The sequence below is a fragment of the Geospiza fortis genome, unplaced genomic scaffold (genome assembly GCF_000277835.1).
Source record: "Geospiza fortis unplaced genomic scaffold, GeoFor_1.0 scaffold361, whole genome shotgun sequence".
NCBI lineage: Eukaryota > Metazoa > Chordata > Aves > Passeriformes > Thraupidae > Geospiza > Geospiza fortis.
Window position 1 is genome coordinate 2,089,228 of NW_005054356.1, and position 12,555 is coordinate 2,101,782.

The 12,555-nt window shown below is 49.2% G+C and overlaps 1 protein-coding gene across 1 annotated transcript; it reads right to left on the reverse strand.

Annotated features, from left to right (window-relative positions):
* Positions 1–415: 415 nt before the first annotated feature.
* RBM38 (RNA binding motif protein 38) lies at positions 416–12,112 on the reverse strand. Its single transcript, XM_005423670.2, has 3 exons — positions 11,971–12,112; positions 11,303–11,357; positions 416–674 (listed from the first exon to the last, which is right to left on the reverse strand). The coding sequence occupies exons 1-3, from the start codon at positions 12,086–12,088 to the stop codon at positions 416–418; spliced, it is 432 nt and encodes a 143-aa protein (XP_005423727.1). The 5' UTR covers positions 12,089–12,112.
* Positions 12,113–12,555: the final 443 nt, after the last annotated feature.

Genomic DNA, 12,555 nt, shown 5'->3' on the forward strand with positions numbered 1-12,555 from the left:
CAAAAAATAAGATTGCTTTTTTTCCATGTTCTCCAAGTACCTCTGTACCTCACCAGTAAATAAGAGGATTGTAGGCTGGATGAGGAAGGAAGGGGGCAGAAAGAAGACCACAGGTGATGGAAGCAGACTGCCATGTGTGCAAGAATCTGTCGTTTTCCTGTGAAACATTTCAGCCGCTTTTAGAACATCTTCAAGACAGTATCTGTCCAGATTGAAGGAAAAAAAAAAAGGGGGGAAAAAATAAAACTTACCAGAAGTCCACTTTCATAAGCACAATCAGACTGCAAGGATTCGGGGGTTTGCCCTCAACACTATAAATAGCTTAGGCATCAATATGCACCTACATACGGGGAATAAAGGGACGGGGTGATTTGTTTTTTTTTTTTTGCGTGTGTGTGTGTGTGTTGGTTTTGTCTCATTTATAACTTTTTTGCCGTTTTGCTGTCCTAGCGGTATCCTTGCAGGGCGAGCAGAGATTGTCCGGGGAGGCCGGGCGGGCCCTCACGGCATGCGGGCCCTCGCTGCATGCGGTCGGGCTGCAGCTGCTGCGGCTGGTACTGCACGAAGGCGCGGCCGTGTAGTCGATGTAGGGAGACGTGATGGACTGCACGGGGGTAGGGATCACCACGCTGGGCTGGATGATGGCTTGGGGGTAAACATAGTGAGGCGTGAGTCTGTGGAGGGAAAGGGAGAGAGTCAGCGAGGGGCTGGGGTCGGCACGGCCCTGCTTCCCCTCAGATTCACGTGCGCCAGCCATGGAAACGGTGCTGCCCAGCAGTGCTGCCCTGGAGCGAGGGGATGAGAAGCAAACACTCCTAGACCTGAGGGTGTAGTGCAAGGTGAAGCATGGGCTGCTACTAATACACACATCCCTGTCCCCACGCTTGTAATCCAGGCTGCTGAAATCCAAAATAAGCTCCCTGGAAGACCGTGACACATCTTCTGGCTCACCCCATTTCCTCGGCCTGTCCTTGCCAGCCTTTCTGCCTCCTGAATTGTCCATCCAAACTTGGGCGAGGGTCCTGAGCACCCAGAGCCCCTGTGGGACGCCTCAGCAGCAGGGACAGCGTGCCACCCTCCACGTGTCCCACCAGGAATGGCCACTGACCCCAGGCCCTCCGGCCTGCAAGCTGTTATCAGTTACTACACACTTACACCATGTTTCCACAACACCGCATGTTTAGGGAATGCTACAGGGTGTTTGTTGTAAAACACGAGGTATTAATGGTGCTTTCCTCCCCCAGCAGCTGGCAGGGCGGTGACACTCCTGTGTCCATGAGCTGTCACATCTGCCCCGGGCATCTCCGCTGCCCTTTCCGAAAGTGCAGCTTCTCCCAGGCTCCCCCTGCCCTGAGGAGTTGCGCTGCTGAGAGCAACTTCACAATGTCACAGTCAATTAAAGTCCATAGATGGAGGGATCCTGGAGGTGATTAATGCAGGAGTGCCTACTAATTTGTCAGAAACTGCTAATGAGGAGGAAAGGGGAGGGGGGAAAGAAGCATAGAAATGAAAGGGCTGTATTTTCCAAAGGGCTCATGTCAAGTTAGGTCTCAAACAGCTGGGCAAAAACTGTGCAAACCTGAAGGTTTAGGTACATCCACAGAAACTGCCATGGGCCAGGCAAAAATGGGGAATTTATGTGGCCTGAAGAGTGTGGCAAGGTGACACATCTGAGGTGTGTTTAAGAAATAGGGGGTGCAGGCTATCACCAGCAAATGGCACAGTGCCGCTGGAAGATCAGAGCCACCCTGGGGAGAAGGTCCTGCTTGCTGAATCACATGAGGCAAAGCCATCCCCTAAAAGCTTGTGCCATCCTGTCTCCAAACCCAACTCATTTTGGCCAATAAAAAAATCCCCAAGGCAAAACTCTGCAGAGAGATTATGCAGATTCAAATATTTTGGGGATTTTTGTGTGGATGTGTGTGACAGCACATTTTCAAACACAACCACTTTTAAAAGCCTCCCACAGGCTCTTCACAAGGCACAGGGCTGTACATAGTTACCCTCATTCTACATGAGCATCCTAAATCTCAGCCACCACCTGCAGCGTGCTGGGGTCCACCTGGGGCTGGTCCCTCCTACCCAGCACCTACAGGGCTGTTCCCACTTGCTTTACAACCAGCACTGGATGGTTTAATCTGCTCTTCAGACAGGAGAAAGGCTTCCCACAAACAAGGGCTCATCTGAACCGAGTTTTCTCTCCTTTTCCCACTCCCATACGCAGTTTGTTTTTGCTTGAGACAATTTGCATGACAAGAGAATGATTGCTCTCCTCTCCCCACACAGCAACACTGCCTCTGAAATCAGGGTCCTTCCATATGCCCAGGGAGGATGGACAGTGGTGAGCAGCACCTCAACCTTTGATTCAGTGCAAGACCCTCTTCTGAGGCCACCAGACACCCCTGGACAGCAAGAGGGACCTCACCATCCTCCAGCCCATAAGCACACCATCCCCAGCATCCCCCTGTGGGTAACAAGAATGAGATGAGGCAGCAGAAATGCACAGAATCCCTTTTTGTTCAGCTCTGATCTAAACTGGGGCCAGCACTTTGCCCACAGGAATTCCACCTGTGCTCACCAAACAACCAGGACAGCCCTGGCAATCCAGTCAGAGCATCACCCTGCCTGAGCAGCTCCTCCATGTCCCTTACTGCCACCCAGCTGCTCTCCCATGTGGGGGACGTGGTGCCATCAGGGTGAGTGGACATCCCCAGCTCATCCCAACAAACTCTGCACTGTTGGCTTTGCTTTCACACACGGAGCTCCTCGGTGGGCTCAGAGACAGCAAATCTGCAACATCCTGCACTGCATTTTCCCTTCAGCAAGGAAAAACTCCAGCTTTTCAGTGCTACTTGGAATAAAAAGCACCATTAGCTTGGAAGGCAGAATGTACTCCTGGACCCCGCTCTCAGAAATCCATCCCACCAGCCCAGGGCATACACGAGCACATATCACTCACAATAGCTGGTGCTGCACTAAAAAACCACACTCAGCAACTCCAAGAGCTGCTTCTAAAGGGAATGTCAATGTAAAAGGGAAGGTTCTTCTGGTCTGCAGGATTTCAATAATTCAGCTAGAAATTTCAATCAAGGTATTATGCAATTTGGTCTTCTGAATTAGGTGGACAGACGGCAATTGATCAATCAAAACAAACACACAACTCAAAGTAAGGTCACTTTGATGACTTGCAGCTACAAACAAAACAAACCAGTGCAGTAGGATGAAGTTCTCCGCTGGCTACATTTAGCATCCACAGAAAATCTTGAAGTATTTCCCCCTCTTCCATTATTCCTGAACATGATCTTTTGGGAGATAATTTTTTTAAAAAGAAAGCTGTTCTGGAGTTCTCTTTCTAGAAAACAGCAAGCTCTAATCTGAATTTCTACAGCATGAGTCACATCTGTGTTTTAGGATGCCTTTCCCTTCCTCCCTCCCTGCAGTTCTCCTCCATCCCCCACGATGGGCCCTGCCAGCCAGGAGAGAACTTCATCAAAAACACACACGGTGTGATTATAAAACACCAACCAAGTGATCAGCTGTGGCCACCACACACCAAAGTCACCCTGTGAACAGCAGATGGACGAGATGCTGCTGGCACCACCATGAGCCACGGGCACAGGCCACCCAACACAAGGAGCAGGGTCAAACCTCAGCCCAGAGGCAGCAGTGGCACAGGAGAGACAGCAGGAGGGATGGCAGGGACTGCTGCCAGCCCATGCTCCTGACCATGTGGCACCATGCCCCAGCAGCCAGAACTGAACCAGAACAGAGATGGTTACAGAGCCACTGGCAGAGGGGACACAGGCTCTGTCCTGCTTTGGTGGGGGACAGAACAAAAGGGGCCCTGCTGTGGTGCAGGCCTGGGTGGAGCTGCTCAAACACGTCAGGGGAGGCACCTGTGGCTCCAGGCAGATGAAAAAGTCCCTTTCAAAACCTGCCATCACCCAGGCCTCCCCACGACAGCAGCAGGGCAGGGCTGGCTGGGGGGCAGCAAGAAAAAAGGGACAAGTCAGGAGGAAATGTGTCCACTTCTCTCCCCAAACACTGGGGAAGAGGAACAAGCTCTCATCAGCAGAGGTCATCTCACAGACACTTCATATATTTGACTATTTTGTATCAGATTTACACCTAAAATGTGCTTTAGCTGCACCTTCTCAGGGCTTCCTACACATGAGCCATGAGCTGTTCCTGCAAGCTGCTCCTGCATGCTGCATGAGTTTGGGAGAGCAACAAGGTGGGAGTTCCTGACCCCTTGATCTCTGCCAGCCCTGCTGGGAGCTGGTTTTGTCAGCTCTGAAGAGGTGGAGACAGCTGCACCCCTCTGTCAGGAGGGACACGGCATCACACAAACATTTGGGAAACAAGGAGGGGCACAGGGCTCTTGGCAGCCTCACAGAGATCAGCACACAAATGCCACCACCACGACCAGCCTTTTATTCCTTGAAGAATAAAAGAAACAGAGCCCTTTGTGTCTGCCAGTGAAGGCACAAATTCTGGCATTTGACCCCAGGAATTTGGCCTCCATTTCCACTAGAGCTGACCCATTGGCTGCCACAGGGACACCCACACTGCCAGAGCACGTGATGGCAGGGGGTGCTGGGGGTGCTGCAGAACCAGCTGAGCACAGCCCCTGGTGATGTGACACCTCCAGGCACTGCCTGCAGGGCACATCCAAAGGTGCATTTTGAAGTGGGTTCCTGAGTTTAAAGCTGCTCTGGGAAGCACACCCCACACTTGCACTGGCAGTGCCAGGGCAGCACGGCACAGCTGGAGATGCAGGCACACATCCTGGTGTGATTCACACTCCAAGGAATCGTTCCTGAGGGACACTCCCAAGCCAGCAAGCACTCACCTCGAGGAGACACTCAGTAAACGTGTGTGGAGTGCAGGCAGGGCTGGCCACAGGTATCATACGGGCCCCAGCCACGGTGACAGGCTGTGGAAATGTGAGAAATTCAGGAGCTGTTCTCAGTGCAGACATGAGGAGGAGGCTGCAGGATGTCCCTGCCTGCCCACCAGGACTCCCACTCCAGGAGGGGATCACAGTTTATCCATTAACACCTGGCTGCAGATCAGGACATTGGCTGTGCCCTGATCACTCCACCATCCCTCACCATTCCCTGACAGGGCTGGGCTCTAACCACAACATGACAAACCTCCAACTCCTGAAATGTCCCTACTAAAGCTGATTTAAAAATGCCCTGAAATGTCAACAGCTTCTGCCTCATCAGCCAGCTATCCCAGCCAGCTCAAAGTCACACAGGGATGAACTCTGCAGCTCCATGGGATTTATCATCACCTGCTGCAATACGACACAAACACAAAATAGCAAAGCAGTCAAGACAATTTCTGCTCCTCTTGTAACTGATTTGCCTGTCTGCCTTCTCCTCATCCTCCTCTGTCCCTCTGAGAAGATGTGCACAGCAGCCTATGCAGACAGGTACAGGACTGAATTTCCTGCTTCCCTGCTGGGAGCAGATGTCACCACACCAGTGGCAATCACCAAGGCATGACATGCCACACAGACTGTCCCAGACTGCAGTCAGTGGGGAAAAACACCAGAAAGAAGTAAAAAAAGGCTGCAGACCAAAGAGGGGAGTACACCTCCCAGAGATCTAACAGTTTTCCTCAGCTCAACCAAGAGTCTGAGATCAACGTGCTGAGCTCCACCATGAGTTACAGCCAGGCTCAACAGCTTTATCCTCTGCATCTTGCTTCCCCCCACACCCAAAGGAAGAAGGAAAAAAAAAAAAAAACACACCATGATCCCACACAAAGGCATGCTGGGCCAGACCAAAAATAGTGTTGGAGAGAAGCAGGCTGAAAAACACTCAGGTAGCAGGAGATAACATCTGCCTGAAACAAGAGCCATCTGGCACCAAGGAAAAAGCCACATGGAAGTTTATCCACAACTAGTCAGCTCTCCAGAGAAGGAAAAAACCCCTCCCCTTTCCAGTTATCAGCACAGCCAAACCAGAAATTAACTGACAGAAGAAACAGGGACTGTTTCACACCAGTGCACGGCAGGAACCTGAGTCCTTCAACATCTTTGTGTAGAATGGTAGGGAAAACCAGGATCTGCAACAGATCAACTCAGGAAGCCCCAGAATTCTGCCTTTGACTGAGCTCTCCAATTTTCTTCTGCAATTTAGAGAAAATCGATGGCAGAAACATCTCTAAAGTCTTCTGAAATACCTGACAAGTTTTGGAATAATACACATTAATGACTACTTTCAACTGGTTCAATCTTTAAGTCTTTCTTTACACGTGATCCCTTCCACTGACCTTTAATTAAAACCATCTACTCATTTGATTTATCTAAACCCCTCTCTTGGAGATGAAGTATTTTGAAGTAGAATGCTTCAGCTACAGAAAAAGCAATGAAATATCTCTTTTTGATAAAAGAAGGCCTGCACTTGATAAAACAAGTAATTAAGTAACTTCTCAGTCAAGAAAGAAATTCCCTTTTAAGAGTTTGTGATCTCAGCTACCAGTTGTGCCTTTGTGGCAGTAGAACATTTAAGACATCTCAATCCAATCCCTCCACACGTTCCTGCAAGCTGGAATCATGGGGGCTGCCTGGATCCAGCGTGGTTTTTCCAGCCTCTGCTGCTTTGGCCAGGGCAGCTCAGCTCTGAGAGAGGAGAGCTAAAATGCTCAAAGCTGGTGACAGGGAAATTGCAGGGGACAGCACAACTCTGTTTACAGCACTTGGAGACTCAGAAACAGGAGACTGAGTTTTAACTCCGAGGTCCAGGACTTTTCATCTTTTGTGATCATGGAGTATATTTAGCTCTGGTATGTAGCTTGCTCCCATCCATGGGGAACAAGTTCTTCATAGAAGTCGTATTTAGAAGTGACCCGGTGTCCTTGCTACCAAATTATCAGCACAACAACTGTCTGGTTCCCTGGCTGGTGCCCTCAGCGCCAGGGCAGGATGCCCAGGGCTGCATTCATCATTCCAATTACTGGGCATGTGCTTAATACTACGAGTTGGGGCCCATATGCCAGCAGCTGCTCAAAGGAAACATGAGATCAAGCACAAGCTGAGCTGCTCTGGAAATTCAGACGTGTGCATCAATCTGCCACATTGGGACTCTGTGGCACCGGCCAGAGCAACACAGGTGAATTTTGGATCTGCCACTCCCCAGCTCCTGCACCAACGGGAAAGGACTCAGGTCTCTGCTGCTGAGGAGGATGAAGAGGAAATCCACCAGAGGCAATGGAATCACACAGAGAAGATGGCACAACTCAAGCCATGTGCTGTAAAGACAAAGCTAGAGCCAGCTCAGGCTGTCACTCCATCACACACAAGCCCATGCCCTGACTGCCCAGGAATGGCTCAGATCCTTCACCCTGTCCCTTGCAACAGGTCTGAGCTCACATCATTCACACAGCCAAGAGTGAGGTCACTGTATCAGACCACGCTTTTGTATTGTTTTACAGGCAGAACATGAGCAAATTCTGCCCCAACCCCAAAAAACAGGCACACCAAACCCTTGGGCCTGACACCAGCATCTGGCATCTTGAAGTAGACGTTCAAGAAAATTCTCAAAGCTGTCTAAGCTGCCTATAAATACATGTTTATGCCTAAAAAAACCCTAAATACAATACATTTTAAAAAAAAAGTAATTTCTTTCTTTCTGACTGGCAAGCATTTGGTCTGAACAGCAGTCACCATGCGTGAGAACCAGCAGCTGAAGTTTGGAAAATGGATTTGGACATTTCTTAGGAAATGCCCCCTTTCCCCTCCAAGCTTTCATGTTCCTGGCACAGGATAGCACCAGGTGCTGGGTGCTCCATCCACATGAGCCTGGCAGAGTGGGATGGGATCCTGCAGCCTCCAGCTCTGGGTAACTGGGCAGTGGGAATCTGGAGCAGGGGAATGCCAGCTGACAGAGGCTGGGCACAGCACGTGCCCCTTTTATAAGCATAACCACAGAAAAGATGAAAGTTTGTTGCCTTTTATTTTTAACCCAATAGAGAAATTTTAAGGATAAACAGCTGCAAGGGAGGCTGGGCTGACACAAAGAGAGACTTTCTTCACTTCCTAACTGCAGCAGCATCAACGCATGAAATTTTAAACTCAAAGAGATTTAACTCTTTCTGACATTGCCAAATGTGGGCCAGAGGCAGGGGGCCACCAAAACAAGTAGCTACACATGGATGGGGTCTCTGGAGCAATGACATCCAACGTGCAGCTATGGAAAGAGTTGGGTCCTGCCACAAGAGACAGCTTTATATTTGCAAGAGCTCAGTCACTTACTCAGTCACTGGTAGATCTCCCACACAGATAGCTCCTTCGCTGAGGCACAGCCACAGGAATGCATCTGCCATATGCTGTGTCCAGAGCAGCAAGCACAGAGGAGAACCAGGGAATCCCCACTCCCTGCACAGACTCAAACCTGCCTCCCCCTCCAGAGTCCCAGAGGAGGGAACCACGAGGTGGGACCAAGTAGCCCTGCCACATCACCTGATCAAACGAAGCATGGCAGCTGCAGGGACACGCTGGCACTGCCAGGTGCCTCCAAGCAAAGCGCAGTCTGCAAGCCCCAGGCTGAGCCCCAGGCCCAATGCTGCTTCCCTAAACTCAGCGGCCGGATCTCCAAGTCACAGACATATCCTTTGCCTTGCATTACTGTTAAGATCTCTGGTTACAACAGGCTAGAAACGTCTTTTCCAAACAGGATTTACTTCTGACTCCATGCTGTCTGCTGTGCAAGTGCCTCCCCTGCCAGGACAGCAGGAGGAAGGAGAGAGGCTCCTCGTGGTTTCTCTTTCTGTTCCGCATAGCCCTGGCAATATTTACAGCTGCATTGAGGTGTCTGGGGCTGGGAGGGGGGAAGCCTTCAGTTTATAAATAATCCTCTCTGGTGTTTGGGTAATTTTCATAGTTTCCATTCATTTCAGGTTTCACCAAAACCTGCGTTTTGTGGCTTGATAGCTGGGACATGACTGGCTGCTTGCTCTTCGTTAACTGCCCAGGAGTTAACGGTTCTTCATTCATTCCTGCCCTGGCAAGCCCAGCTTGCTCACCAAAGCACCCTGTGCCCCATGACAATCATCTTTTGGAAACCACAATGCCAACCCCTGGGCACAAACACTTTGCAGAGACAGGACCTGTAGGAGGGAGAGCCCAGCAACATCTCACACCAGGGGCAAAGCAGCCGAGCCACTGAGCTTCCTTTGGGAAAGGTCGGGATCCACCCGGCGCAGTGCAAACAGACAACAGCAATTCAGTGACAGACCCTGACAAACTCCTCATATCCCACTGAGGGCCAAGGAAATTGTGGGTCCAAGGGAATGCAGGAGTGGAGCTTAGAAGGCTCTTAATTTTGTTGGTCTACTGAGGAGACAAAGCGGGAACTGGCAGCCAAGCTCTGCTGCTCGACCGAGCACCTGAGGCTTTGCTCAGAAGCCACAGAGCAGCCCCAGTTGTGGTGCTCAGGTGAAGGTGGTGCTCAGGTAAACACATTCTGCAAAACCCACATTTTCCAGTGATTCTGCTGCAGCAATGACTGAATTCAATTAAATTCTTGTTTACTGATGCTTGCAAATAATGATATATAATCCCCTGCCTCCAGTCCTCCATTCTCCTGGTTCCTGTCTCTTGGCAACTGATAAATAATTTATAACGTTCTCCACTGTATGTGCTAACTGCAGCTCTGCTGGTTTAATGATGAAACCAATGCCTAAGAACTGCAACAAGAACTGTCTAGATCACAAGGAACATGTAATCAGTCGATCCCACACTCCTCTGGATGTGAAACCAAAAGCAAACTGTTGGAAAAAAAAAATGTTTTCAAGAGCTGTGGCTGCAGGGTAGGAAAGGCACCCAGAAAACTGCAGATAATCTGCAAGGTGCTCCTGCCAACAAGAGGAGTTTTAACGGGCTTCACCATTTTGCTCTTCCCTGCTCCCATGCATGGCAGAACTCGCCAGAGGCTGCTTTTATTGGCAACTTCTCTCCTGCACTCCCATGCAAAAGCCTCTGGGTTTGCATCTCAAGGTGCTGCTGCTTTGGGGGCTGTGAAAGCTCTTGCAGCCCCCTTGCTAGGAGAGCTATTAAAAAGCAGCATTTGGTCTATGCAGACTGCTGTGGCTGCTGCCCCAAAGAAGGGGAGACTCTTTCTTTCACGGCAGATGTTTTTCAAGGCCTGCCAGCAGTAAGTGCTTGCGAGAAGCGGCGTGTTTGAACCCCGCACAGCACACGTACACGGGGTGTGCACTATTGTGGCAACACAGCCTCTCACGTCCAGAAACTCATCGCAGGCAGTTGGCAACTGCGGCCATAAGGGCAGAGGAATGAAAGTTTTATTGTTAGCAGATTTCTTTTTTCTTAAAAAAAAAGGAAAAAGAAAAAGAAAAAAATACCCCAAAAAAAAGGAGCGGGGAGCAGGGAAGGGATGAAGTATTGCTGTTGACAAAGGCCAAAATCCCATCTATTTATATTAGAGTCACACAAAAACCACACCAGGGCAGTGCTCAAAAGCTTTAAAAAATGCACCTACTTTCTTAATGCTCTTAGAAAATAATAATAAAAAACCTTATCAATATTCACTTTCTGAAATGGTGTAAAAAAAGAGCTGCATCAATCATTAAACAGTTAAATGAGGGCAGTATGACAGTCACTATTGTTCTCGTGAAGCACACTTGTCTTTTGCCGAGCAGCTGCCAGATCCTATTAGATGTATAAAAAGAGGACTTTTCTAACCGAGTAGGGATGGTATAAGCTATTGAAAACAGCAGACAAAAGCCCACTTTTGCAGACTATTCAAGCCTTGTATAACATCTGTCCAAAATCAATTTTTGACCTAATGTTACTTTCATTAAGTAACAGACTTTGTTTCCAATGCAATTTGTTTTCTAGGATAAAACTGTATCCTAAGCGTTGTTACGTGGGAAATGGCACAGAGGAAGCAGAGGATCTTATTTGAGAAACATGAGAACAGAATTTGCTTAATTGTTTTGACACCTTAAGTACTATAATAGAGAAACTATTTTCCATTTATTTGAATTCCTGTGAATTCTTGAAGTTGGCAAAACAGCGAGCAATGCACTGGGTTTATTATGACTAAGATTTACTGAGGATAAAGGAGGATCTTTGGGAATTACATTAAAGCTGACAAATGCACAAAACTTCTGAAATCTCCACCAGAAATAAAGTACTCCGAACATTAACAACAGCTGTTGAAACTGTCCACTCTTGATGGTGAAGGCTTTTTTCACACATTTTAAATAATGAGGAAGTTGATTTGTGAATCTGATTTCAAACAGACCGTTAGGAAACATTTCCACTTACCCAAAAGGTCTCTGAATGAAGGCTGGATGTAGCTGCTGCACACCTATGGTAAAACCTAAAAATAAAAGTTCAGAAAAAAAAGAAATATTAATGAATGGCATCCATTGTACCATTCAACTCATAACAGGCAGGCAGAATTACAGCACACGTCTTTGCATTTGATCTGCTATGCATGTGAGCAAATTCAGAGCCCCATTTAGAAACAAGTTAAATTTAACATGCATATGTGATATGCACGAGGAGCAGATGGGAATTCATGATGAAAGCCCAGTGTGAACGTGCTGCTGTGGAACAGACAATGGGGTATAAAGCCTTATTTTACACACTGGGTACTGTGGTCATTAGACCAAAGGGAGAAATGACAAAGTGGATCTTACTGTTAATTCTCATGTAACAAAGAGGTTAACGGGCAAACAGATCTGCCCTGGAAGGAAACAGCTTTAACACAGTTAAATGAACTTTGGTGAGTAACATTAGTGCAGCAGGGCTGAGTAAGAAGATACAGCAGAGAGGTAACTGGACCATGCAGTGTCCTTGGCCAACAATCAGAACTATGGTGGACAGAAAAATGTGCATCGTCAGATCAGATGATTCCAGCCCGAGGAACTTGTTTCCTTGTCTTACAAGTTATTCTAATACAGAGAGATGGGATCTCCTGGATGCCTCACCAGTTTGAATACTCCTTGGTTTTGCTCCCAAATACGCCAGGTTCACATTTGCTTTCCTGCCGTCAATTATGGGGTTTGGGTCTTTGCAAGCTCTTTCAGCAGCAGCTCTGTCTGCCATGGTCACCTGGAATCGAGCACAGCCTTGTTTGTAGCAACAGCGCTTTGTAAACACTCCAGCAACAGGCACTAAAGTGGAGTTTATTTATTGTTCTATTTTGAATCGGGAGCTGAACTCCCTTCGTGCAGCCTCGCTTGCACGGCGAGACGGGAAGGGCTGCCGGGGCTCGATGGAAAAGCGGGCGCTCCCCCCTGCCCGGTTTCCCCGCTGGGCCGGTGCCAGCTGTTTTCCCCTGCCCTTCCACCTCCTCCCGTGCCTTTTTTAAGAAGCTGGCGAGCCTTTCCCAAAACCCCCGGCGCACAGGAGCCCAGCGCAGCTGCGGGCGGGATGCTGGGACCCGCACGGACATCGGGAGGGGGGAGCAGGTGCTGAACGAACGGCACGGCCTGGGCCAACACGGGGGGCTCCTCCCGGGCCCCCAGCCCAGCCTTTGTCCGGACCCAGCCCCTCGTTCCCGCAGCGGGCAC